Source organism: Phocoena sinus, chromosome 8 (assembly GCF_008692025.1).
Source record: "Phocoena sinus isolate mPhoSin1 chromosome 8, mPhoSin1.pri, whole genome shotgun sequence".
NCBI classification, from domain to species: domain Eukaryota; kingdom Metazoa; phylum Chordata; class Mammalia; order Artiodactyla; family Phocoenidae; genus Phocoena; species Phocoena sinus.
In genome coordinates this window covers 45,211,092-45,223,818 of record NC_045770.1, presented here as the reverse complement: position 1 = coordinate 45,223,818, position 12,727 = coordinate 45,211,092, and the positions used below count along the sequence as shown (strand labels likewise).

The window sequence follows — 12,727 nt, the reverse complement described above, 5'->3', positions numbered from 1 at the left end:
TACTACCCAACTTAAAAATTTTTTAAAAATGATTTAAAAAGGACTTAGAATAACTGTCTACCCATACTCAAGTGCAATTATCTATGCATTCCCAGTTTGTATAAATGCATTATATATATCTTCTAAAAGCTTATAAGAAGAAATGATGTGTGATCCTACCTTTCAAGCAGCTTATAGAAAACTAGCTACTTAACTGCTGCATATTTTAGCTTTCTTAGCTATTTAAAACTAATAATAATAATGGGAAAAGCTCACTAAACAATGGAAGACAGAAAACTTGCCCTTTAAAAGATAATTCTAGGCCAGTATTTCCTAAGCGTGTTCTATTAGTTTGTTAAGTGTTCTATGTGGCCAAAAACATTTACAAACTGCTGCATGGTTTAGTCCCCTTTTGGAGGAGATGGTGAAAAAAACTATTATATGTATGACACACCATCATTTTAGAGATACACACTGACTAGAGGACCTACCTTGATTCTGAAATGTTAACGTAGGAAGGAACAAAAAGCATAAGTTAGAATCAAAGAAATAAGGTAGTAACTCTATGGCTTTAGGGAAATCCCCTAAGTCTCAACTTGTTTTTAAATGGTAACAATAATAATAACCTATTCTATAGGATAATGCTAAGGACTGAATGAGTTCATACACGTAAAAATCTGTACACAAAGTTAACGTACAGCAAACAGCAAGAAACATATCCATTTTTATTACTGGAGATTCAGAATGTACATAGGATATCAAAGGCCTGAGAAGTCCTACAGCAAGGGGGACAGTGAAGCTGGATTTCTTTTGTTTGTTTGTTTGTTTTTGCGGTACATGGGCCTCTCACTGCTGCGGCCTCTCCCTTTGCGGAGCACAGGCTCCGGACGCGCAGGCTCAGCGGCCATGGCTCACGGGCACAGCCGCTCCGCGGCATGTGGGATCTTCCCGGACCGGGGCACGAACCCATGTCCCCTGCATCGGCAGGCGGACTCTCAACCACTGCGCCACCAGGGAAGCCTGAAGCTGGATTTCTTAAATGTATTTGACCATGTATATTAATCCAGATTCTCAGTCACAAGATTCAGAAGCCGATGCTGGCTAAACATGAAATCATTTATTCAAGGGATGTTGGGTAGCTTGCAAAATTACTCAGTAGGCTACAGAAACAGTAGTCTAGAGAAACCAGATCGAGCCTAAGCTTCCAGAAACTCAGATCCTACATAGAACAGGTGTGATGAGGACACTGCTGCCAGCTACCACTGAGCACTAGGTCCTGTAATCTGCAAAGCTCCAAGGAATTCAACTTGAATGCAACTGTTCCTGGGGCCAGCAGTGATCCTGTTTCTGTGTCAAGCATAGGACTCAGCAAACTCCACTATCTCCCAAGGATGGAGGTCTTTTCTGCCACCGTCCTCCCCAGAAAAAAAATGGGTTCTGCATGGCACCCTCTTCCTCTAGTTGCTCACTTCTGAATCAGTATGATCTGTGGAATCTAGGTCATATGCCTGTGCCCTAGCTGCAAATAAAGCAGAGGAAGAAAGTTTTATGGACTCTTCCTGGGGAGGGGAGCCTCCCATGACTAGAAGTTCCCCAAAGGTAGCAAATGTGTTTAACAGTTACTGGAAACCCAAAACACATGACAAATGTCCACTACACTGTGAAACACCTACTCCTCTGTCTAAAAACTATAACTTCTTACAGAGAACACTAGTGGGTATATTCCTTCCCTTAGCAGGACACACATCAACATCTTTCTTTTTAGCTCCAGGGAAGAGACTAAACTTCAATAGAGTTTAATGTTAGAAAGTGTCTTCTAGGGCACCCATTGATCTTAGAACATTCTGAGATAGAGGGTGGGCCTAAAAGTCACTATAAACAAGGTAGAAACAGACAAGGAAATCTGCCTGGAGTAGGGCATGAGGTGGAGGCTGCATGGCTAGAGGGCACTGCAGTTCTCTCTGTGATTGCTGTTCTCATCACCGCTTGGGTAGATCCTACTTGCCCCATTACTTCCCATCTACACTGGCATTTTCCTGGTGTCCTGTTTCTGAACACAACCACATGGGAACCCTACAGCATAAGAACGGGATGGAGCAGCCTGGGAACGGCTGAGATACAGAAACAGACCCTTCTTCCTCTGAGTGCATGTATTGTGTGCACCAGAGCCAGGTACAGATGGGGACACCCGGACCGGCAGATGGGCTGTGGGGACAGGTGACAGAGATAATGTGGTATGTGTGTGTGGTGGGATCAGACGTAACACATCAGGGACCCCACATACATTCTGTCACTTAATCTCACAAAGGTAGTTGGATGTGGCCACAGAGTGAATCCAAAGGAAGCAGCTGGTGGAGATTCAGGCAATGGGCACCAAGAGAGCACCAGGTAAATGGGTCAGAATGTCTCGGGGCCCCATCAGCCATTAAGATGGACCCGAAAGACAGGATTCTCAATCTTGGGAATGCACCAACAAGGGAAGACCAGGGCTCTCATTCTAAATAGACAAATCTGCCAAAACATATTATAAAGACTGAGCTTGGGCACAGGAATGCATAAAAGAGCCATTATTAGAGTTAAATATGATGTGGACAGTGAGATAGACGTATCAGAGCTCCTGATCTATAGGCTGACCATGTAAATTAACTTACAGACCAGAAATGGGGGGGTTATTAATAAGTATGCTAGGACCACAGGCATAAACAAGGAATGTTCCATAAAATGGGACATACGATCACCCCAGTTATATATTTCCTGGCCCTAGTGAATCCCCAGGCAGTATTCAACTAAACACGGCTAAGAAAAGGAAAGAATGCAAAGGTTGAAAACTAAAGAAAACCTGACTTAAGAGAGACTCTTTTTCTTTTCTTTCCTTTGGTTTTTAATATTTGAAGAGATGATGTGAAAAATCAGAGATGCTAGCATACATTTATTTTTTATTTTTTCTCCTTAATTCACAGCTAGAGGCTACCACGATTATTCCAGCAACAGCACAGGCAGGAAAATTCTTGTGGAAAGTTTCTTTAGAAGATTGAAGAGCAAGAGGGTGAATTTCCCTTGGCAGTGGGGTCAGCAGCAAGAAGGAGGCTGGTCTCAGTGACAAACTCCTTCAACATCCTGCTAGTTTCAGCTTCAGGTATGGCCAAGCTGATATACCCACAGGGTTTCTCCAGGATGTGGCCATGAGGACAAAGCCAGACGTTGTGGACTTTGGCTCATTAGAAGTTTTGGAAACGTAAAAAAAAGGAAATCAGATGTTTATCACCAGACTGACTATGATGTCACTCAAGAGGACTTTCGTTGTTAGGAGATTCACTTTCTAAGAGAAAGATCTTATGGGAAATGTTCCCTGATCCCAAAGGTAACCAACAAATGAATTGGTAGCTGTCTCCGAATGCTGCCATCTTAGCTTCAGGCAGACGGTTTGATCTGGGCCTCTGTTTTGTACATGCTGAAATACTATCCTTGGAAAGTAAGTAGAGCTTTATCAGAGATCTTTTTTCAAAAAAGACTTTTTGAACCATTTTACACTCCAGCTTGTCAACGCTGCCGTATTGTTCCTGCGTGTCTAGGTGTCAACTTTGAATACTAACTTGGCACTGGGAAGCCATTTTCATTATTAAGACATTCAGAAGGACAATTTCAACAGCAGTATGTTTGGAGGAAAGAGAAATGTGGGTTCTACCTTTCACAATGAGGCCTTGTACCCTCTTGGTCATATTAGCAGTTCAGTGCCTTGTGAAATTCCCTCCACCCTCTCTCCATACAAAGCTTCTCTTCAAAGTTTACACTTGCAGGGATTTAGAGGATTAGAAATCCAGTATTTAAGTACATGGCGGGTCAGCCAGGCCTTAAGTTAATGACCATCATGCCCTTAAGCAGAGTTTGACACTGTAATTGTTGTGCAAGGAATGTCAGAGTGAGGTGAAAGAAAATGTCCAGAACGTCCTTTGCCCCACAAGCAATTTCAACCCTCCCCACAAATTTATAGGTGTCTTCCTTCCTTTTATTTTCCTGTTAGCATTTACTGGTTATCCATCCGCCAACCCCTTCCCACCCCCCGCCCCAAGATTTTACTTATGTTTTGTTGTTACTGTTATACATGAAGTCAGGATTCTGTCTGTTTTGTAAGTTTCTCTATTCCCAGTGCCTGGTACATAACAGGTGTTCCATTACATTTGTTGAATGAATGAACGAATGAATGATGGAAGACTCCCCTCCTCATATAAATATGAGTCATTCAATGGATGGACCTAGAGATTGTCATACCGAGTGAAGTAAGTCAGACAGAGAAAGACAAATGTCATACAATATTGGTTATAGGCGGAATCTAAAAAAAAATGGTACAAATGAACCTGTTTACAAAGCAGAAATAGAATCACAGATGTAGAAAACAAACTTATGGTTACCAAGGGGGAAGGGAGGGGATAAATTGGGAGATTGGGATTGACATATACACACTATATATACTATTTATATACTATATATAAAATAGATAACTAATAAGAACCTACTATATAGCACAGAGAATTCTATTCAGTACTCAGTAATGACCTATATAGGAATAGAACCTAACAAAGAGTGGATATATGTATAACTGATTCACTTTGCGGTACAGCAGAAACTAATACAACATTGTAAATCAACTAAACTCCAAGAAAAATTAAAAAAAAAAAAAAGAGTCATTCAATACCGACTGCCCTCCAGATGTAAGATAACCAATTAAGAAAAGGAGTTCTCCAAAATTCTACTCTTTTACCCCTGTGCCTGGAGGCTTCAAAGTATGGGGCTAAGGAATAGGTGAATGGATGAATTCACCCACATTTTGGAATATTTTAAAAAGCCGGACTAACATCTAAGAATCAGTCTATTAAAAATGTAATATTTCTTAAATTTCTATAAGTTAATCATATCTGCGAATGTTGCTTGACCAATCTCTCTTTACAACAATAAATTCTTCAAACAAACAAACCAAAAAGGTTCAACGAGAGCCAAGAAGTAGAAAATGACAGATACTGTGTCCTGAATCAAAGGGGAAAAAAATCCTAAAAAAACAGGGGAAACAAAGGATTTTAAAAGGAAAGAAGGGGAAAAACATACAAGCACACTGGGGCCTCAAGAAGGAAAACAAGGCACGGAGAAGTAAAAATTTCTAAACATAAGGCCAATTTAGAGACAGCACTGAGAGAAGGCAGGCACTGAGACTCTCCATGAAACAGCTGAAACAAAGGAACATCCCAACTATGACAAAATAAAGAGGGACCACCACCTTTTCCTCCTTCTCCATCACCTCCCACCCCAAGTGGCTGCTTACTCCTGCTGGTGTTTACACTTTAGTGATATTCTCATATCAGGTTTTTCTTTGTAATCTCTAAAGCCATTACCTTAATTCAAGGCTTTGTCATTTTCCCGTAAGAATACAATAACTACCATGTGGCTCTGTCTCCAGGTTTAATTGCCTCCAATCTACCTTTCCAGAGTCCCCAGGGCAAATCTGCCCATTCTACCCTCTGTAAAACCAGTCAGAGGCTCCTCCCCAGCCTATCTGAATGATGTCCATGCAAGCTATATTTTCCAACCATTCTCTGGTGATGTACACAGACGTTCACAACAAGGCCTAAGTGTGAATTTCCATAAGTGCAGAGACAGTGCCTATCTTATTCACAGCTGAATCCCAGACAACGAGCGCAGTGCCTGTGCTCCACAAGTATTCAATATGTGTGTTCCACAAATAAATAAAAATGGAAAAATCGTGATATAAAGCTATGCAGAATGCAATCTTAATAATGTAAAATGTGCATATATATTTATATGTGCACAGAAAATCTCAGAAAAATGTAGTAAACCATTTACTTTTAATTCGTGCTTTTAAAAAAACTTTTCCAAATGTATGATGATACTATTTTTCTCTCTGACACTGAGATACAAAAATATAAACAGAGACAAAAGGGAGTAGAGCAAAAATTGTGCCCCCGACACGTCAGATAACAGCGTGGGGCCTAATGGGAAGTGTAAGACCCCTCACCATGCCACACTGGATTCTGCATCTTCCAGCCCTGAGGCTGCCCCACTTCCTGCTACTCCTCTACCACCCGGGAGAGCGAATAGTACCAAGCCACACTATGCTCTTCACATTGGTATTTGCCATGTACTCTCTCACCCCACTCTTCCAGTATTGCCAGCGTGCTAGTTCTGTGTTCTTGCCATCTTTTCATTTCTAGGGCCAAGCACAATCCCCAGCAGACAGAAGAACGTAAGTGCTGCTGGGGTAAACTAATTCGTACTTGAATGAAGCAGTGACACTGAATGTGAGGCCCTTTTCTTTCATTGACTCTAGAACCACACTCACCTAACAGGGTTGCTGTGAGGACTAAATGAGAAAATGCACAAAAAGCATGCCTGACGCAAAATAAGCCCTCAATAAAGGAACACGGTTATTAAACATTATCAGTGTGATCACACACAAGTTGCTTTGCCGCCTTAGCCACAGTCATCTTAAATGGTGGATCATAGTTCCACTCATCCCCTTGAAATGAGAAAGAGCTTAAAGCAGTTTGGGAACTATAAATCGCTAAACGAACACACACTATTAACATGATGATAAGGACGACGATTATATGCCATTTTCTTTGTGAATCTTGCCTACAATAAGCTTATCCTTTAAGGTCACATTACCTTTGCTGATGTTTCAAACCATCCTACGAAACCATGCTCCTTGCAGAACTGGTCCATCTTGAGGCCATTGTTCATGAGCACATCTTTCCCCTGGTCACATTTGTTGGCCAACAAAACCACTGACACTGGTTTGCCATTAGGGAGGCTTAACTTTGAGTCCAAATCATTTTTCCACTTTGTCACTGCTTCAAATGTAGCTGGCCTGGTGACATCGAAGACAATAAATGCACCCATAGCTTCTCGGTAATAGACCCTCGTCATGTTTCCAAATCTTTCTTGACCTATCACCAAAAAGAAACAGAAATCAAAAACACGTTACATTTGTAAACTGAATCATACATGGGAACCTAATAAGACCTCATATGAGCAGACCACTCAAGAAAGTGCTTCATTGCTTATCTCTAAAGAATGCACTAAATATGAAGTCAGGCAGCTCTGTTGTTGATCTTTGAGTCCTAAGGGGATTCATTCATTTAATAAGTATTTATTGAAATGTCTGTGTACCATGTAACAGTCCAGAACTCTGCTAATACAGCATCCCACTAGCCACATGTGGCTACTTCAGTTTAAATTAATTAAAACTAAATAAAATTTAAAATTCAGTTCCTCAGTCACACTAGCTAGCTGCATTTCAAGTGTTCAATAACCACATGTGGTTAGTGGCTACAGTATTAGACACCCCAAGAGAGAACATTTCCATTATCATAGAATGTTCTATTGGACAACATTGTTCTAAATACTTGGGATACAATGATTAAAACATGAAAATCCCTACCATGATGGAGCTTACATTTTAGTGGGACGATAGATTGGTATGTTACAAAGGCATCCACAGTCAACGTTAATCAAGGATAACAGTAATAGCTAGCACTTATTGTATGTTCACTAACCATCAGTGATGTGATTCCCATAAATAATCACTAAGGTACAATTATTAGGTCCATTTTAAAGTGACAAAATTGAGACCAATATGGCTAAGTAACTTGTTCAATTTATACAGATGGTAAGCTTAAGAAGTTACAATTCAAATCTGAGCTTTTTGAATCCAGAGCCCATAGTCATTTACCAACATTGCATACTCTTAACCACAGAGCCATAGTCTTATAATACTATCTCTCCCCCAAGTTTATATAGCAGGAGTGTCCCATTCAACTCAACTGAACAGATAACAGATATTTACACATCAATGCCAGTCTCTGAGCTACATGCTAGGATTACAACAGTGAACTTGAGGGCCTATACCCTTAACTAGTCTACAGTCTATGGGATAAGGAAAGCACTCTGACATAGAAATAAACAAACAAAGAAATAAATAAATGGATTAGTCTTAGACCAAAGCTAGAATCAGTTTCGCTCTGATTCTTAATTTTCTAAATGAATATTGACAAATTTCTTAAACACACTAAGTTTAGCTTTCCTCCTCTGCAAAATGGCAGTAATAATATGCACCTCACAGGGTTGTTATGTGGATGAACTAAATTAACCCATGTGAAACATCCAGCACAGTCCCTTACAACTCGTTGGTACTTGAGTTTTCCCTCCCTTTCTTCAGCATGTTAAAAATTATGAAAGACAATATGACAAAGGTAGTGAAATCAGAGTTCTAGACCAGAGTTTATGAAAGAAAATTACAGGAATTTGAGCTGGTCAACCAAAATGAACAAAATCCTATTGCTTATAAGTCTATCCACTAAGAGTTGCTGAAGACAGGAGCTGTTGAAGACTGGGTTTATATTTTCTGAACCCAAAACTCCCGAAGTGCACGACCAAGGTTTTTTAATTCTGATTTGGGAATTTCTTTGTGTTCAGAGTCTTATGAAGTTTCAGAAATTAAAACAAAGTTAAGTATGTATTGAATAAGTCAACTTATCTTAAAAAATAAAATGCTGAAACTGGCATGTATCTAAGAACATATAGGTCAACAAACCTTTAAGAACACTTTATACTTAAGTTTGTGTTCACGGGTTCGTGACGGTGAGTTTTAATTCAAGTTATCAAATTCTTTTGTAGGTCATGTTCACACTGGCGTTAGCATTGTGGATTGTAAGAGAAACGGATCCGTAAGCACTTAATGAAAATGCATGAAGGTCAAGGCTTCCTATCCTAGTGCATGAGCCTGTGTGCTCAAGCATGTATCACTGGAAAGAAGAACACTTTGTCAGGGCCAGCTCATGTCCATCCGAAAATATTTCTTACATGGGTTATACTAGCATTTAAAAAAATTTCCCACAGTCATCTAGTCAATGAAAGAAAGTGGTATAATACTCCTCATATGACACAAAACCCACAGATGAACTTTCATTTTTTCCAATGAGTTCTTAATTTCATTGTTTTCCTTTTTTTTAGTTCCTTATGCATACAGTGATTTCCTTTGATACCGATCAGGGTGGCCATGACATTTCAGGAGGACAGGGGAAAAAGGCCCTCTGTTATCATTCAGAACTCTGAAGGCCTCTAGGCTTTTTAAGGATGTCTTACGATCCCTTTCAGGGAACTAATCAGATGAAGGGCAAAGTCATGGGTTATTCAATAATCTGCTTGTCCAGGGGCTTTCATAGTAGAGTAAGGCAGCCCTCAAGAAGAAAGATTTTATATTTCAAATATACGGCAAAAGGTCCTTTTTAAGACTATGCAAAAAAGCACACTATAGGCTTATACCTTCATAGGGATTGTGTGCGTGTGTGTGAGTTTGTGAGGGTATGTGTGTCAGATCAGAAACAGGAAGAAAAAAGTTTGTTTCTAGAAAGAAAAGACCTTTGCATATTGAGGTCACTGGGCCAGGAGACTTGGAAAGTTTGTATTTTTGGCATTCCAGCAAGAGGTCACATTCAGCCCAGGGCCTTTCCAGCACTCATTTTATCCTGCCTTTGTCAGCTGATAGCCCTGTCTGCTGTTTCTTAAGAAAAGAACGACAACCATGTGACTCTTCATGAGTGCCTACATATGGACAAAGTACAGACCTGATGAAACTATCATAGGTGATTTACGTTAAGAAAGAAAAAGACTGTAGTTCAAAAAAACGCCATTGGAGTTAAATCACTGATTCGACACACATTTACTGAATAATACGATCCAGGTTCTGTGCTTTGTGCTGCAGTTACAGAATTTTTGTCCTTGAGGAACTTCTAAACTAAGAAGTGTTATACTGGATGCATGGACCAAAAATGATCCAGGTCACCATGTAAGTCCCCATTTCTTGTAGTCTCTAAGCACACACTCCATAGCCATGCAGATACGGCTCGTGATTCAGTTCTCAGCCTCAAGGGATATTAAACGACAGAGCAATCAACTGCCTCACAAACGTTAGTACAAAGCTTGTGGTAATAATTTGCATAACCTCCCACAGGAGGCACTAAATTGATGGGTCAGAAGACAGGGCATCTTCATTTTAATCCCTCGTTACCAGTACAGTCTTAGACAACTATAGTTCTCTCCCTGAGACTCAGTTTTCTCATCTGTAAAATGAAGTTATTCTGGCCGATCCCTACAGCCCCTTTCTGTTTTCATGCCTTCTACCCCTATGATACCACCATTAAATCAACATCTGGTCTTCTGTTCCAACTGCATGAAGTGGCCCATTTGGTGTCATGGACTCAGCTAAAAACATACACCAGCAACATAGCCATAGCGTGTATATAATATTTTTCACTTGATAATTAGTACTATCCAGATGCTCTCAGCGGGTATAACCAAGCAGTGTACCTTCTAGACAACATAAAAACAACAAGAGGGTTTTCTATTAACCAGCTAACTCTGTGACCTCAGATCAGCCACTTCACCATTCTGAGCCTCCGTTTCCTCATTGGTAAAAATAAGGAACTGGAATGGATACGTAAACTAAATTCATTATTACCTCTGACAACCCCTTTTGATCAACCTCCCCAGTACGCAGGCATCCAGCTCTCTACCTCCCATTCCTCCTGTGCTCTCCACACTGGTTCACAGCATCACCATCCACACCCAGAGTGGTACCTACAAGTCATCTTCCAACTCATTCCTCATCCCCATATCCAAAGGGTCTCCAACATCCTATCGACACTTCCATTTCAAAAGGGGCTCTTGACTTTGCCCCCTCCTCTCCAGCAGCACTGCCACTGATCCACTTCAGGCCCTCATTGCTCCTCATTTGGACCGCTGAAAGCTCCTAATTGGGACTCTCAGCATCTTAATTTTTGTCACTCCCTCTTTCCCTCAAAATAAATGTAAATATAACACAGGCTTTTTTAGACAGTTGCCATTCAGGCAGCATAAGAAATCACCTGCTGGGTATATATAAAGGAAGTGAAATCACTGCCTTGAAGAGATATCTGCACACCTATGTTCTTTGCAGCATTAGTGACAATAGCCAAGACATAGAAACAACGTAAATGTCCATCGACAGATGAATGCGTAAAGAAAATGTGCTGTGGTCGTCTCTCAGTATCCACGGGGGATTGGTTCCAGGACCCACTAAAGATACAAAATTCCTAGGGTGCTCAAGTCCCTGATAAAATGACCTAGTACACCCACCCTCTGTATCTGCAGATGTGGAATCTGCAGGTACGGAGGACCAACTATATACATGTACAACAGAATGTTATTCAGTCATAAAAAAAGAAGGAAATCCTGCCTTTTGCAACAACACGGGCAAATGTTATGAGAGCATTTTGTTGAGGAAATAAGTCAGAGGAAGAAAAATACTGTACAATCTCAGTTATGTGAGGAATCTAAAAATGCCATAAACAGTCAAAATTCATTAAAACAGAGAGTAGAGCAGTGGTTGCCAGAGGCTAGGGGATGGAAGAAATGGGGAGATGTTGGTCAAAGGGTATAAACTTCCAGCTGTAAGATGAATAAATTCTGGGGATCTGATGTACAGCATGGTGACTATAGTCAACAATACTGTATTACATAATAGAAAGTTGCTGAAAGACTAAGTCTTATATGTTCTTACCAAACACACATACAAAAAGGTAATTAGGTGACGTGATAAAGATGTTAACTAACCTCACTGTGGTAATGGTTTCACAATATAGACATATAGCAAGTCAACATGTTGTACACCTTAAACTTACACAAAGTTATATGTCAATTATGTCTCAATAGAGCTAGGGGGGAAAAGAACTCATCTGAGCTATTTACAGACCACCCATTCCCAGGGCATCCTCCTCAGAGATTCTTATTGTACTGGTTTTGTGTGGGACCCAGGAAACTGTTTTTTAAAGCCCTCCCTAGGTGAAGTCTTAAAATTTCTATTTCTATCAGAATCCACTTTCAAAATATAAATATTATATATATATAAATATAATATATATTATATATATATAATATATTATATATAATATAATATATAAATATTACCATGATGCTCTGCCCTTTCAGCCCTCCAATGACTCTTACATTACACTTCTATGAAGACTACACATTTGGAGGCTTTGGCTCCAACCACCCTTCCAAACTCCTCTCCTGTCCCTTCCTTCAGAGTGTTCCACAGGCAAGCCACACCGGACTACTTGTCCTTCCTGAAACACATCCTGCATTACTCCCTGGCTTTTCTTGCCTTTTTGCAGCTCTGTTCCCAAAGCCTGAATTGCCTCCCCATCTCCCCTCTCACCTTCAATCAAATCCTATGCAGCCTATCATTGTGCCCTGAAACCTCACACATCCTGCCAGCTGGAACCATGGCTCCCTTTTTCACGACCCCATAGCATTTTCTTTATCCTATTCCATTCACTCTTATCATGCTGTGTCTTCATACTTCTCTCTCCAACTTGGCATTGGAAAAACCTGGAAAACAGGTTGGTCACATTTTAAGGTTGTAAATCCGCGGCCTATTTCTCCACTTTTTGGATATGGTATAGCTCATGACACTACAGTAGAAATAAACTGAAATTAAGATTCCTCCTTCCTCTAAAATACAGCGTTGTCTTGTATTCATGAGCCAATGCCACATACTGATGCACTTTATATTCTGCTCTTGTTTTCAGCAAATAATCAATAGATGTTCACTGATGGAGAAAATTAACATTATTCTAACAAGGTTATGTGCATATCTGTTGCAACGAGTTTCAGACTGGAATGTTATGCTTTTGTA

At 40.3% G+C, this 12,727-nt stretch overlaps 1 protein-coding gene across 1 annotated transcript in view; it reads right to left on the bottom strand.

Annotated features, from left to right (window-relative positions):
- RAB38 (RAB38, member RAS oncogene family) overlaps positions 1 to 12,727 on the bottom strand; it is a 70,105-nt gene that overhangs the window by 39,757 nt on the left and 17,621 nt on the right. Inside the window, exon 2 of the mRNA XM_032640520.1 lies at positions 6,655 to 6,935. Coding sequence (XP_032496411.1) covers positions 6,655 to 6,935 — 281 coding nt within the window. The remainder of the gene's footprint in view (positions 1 to 6,654; positions 6,936 to 12,727) is intronic.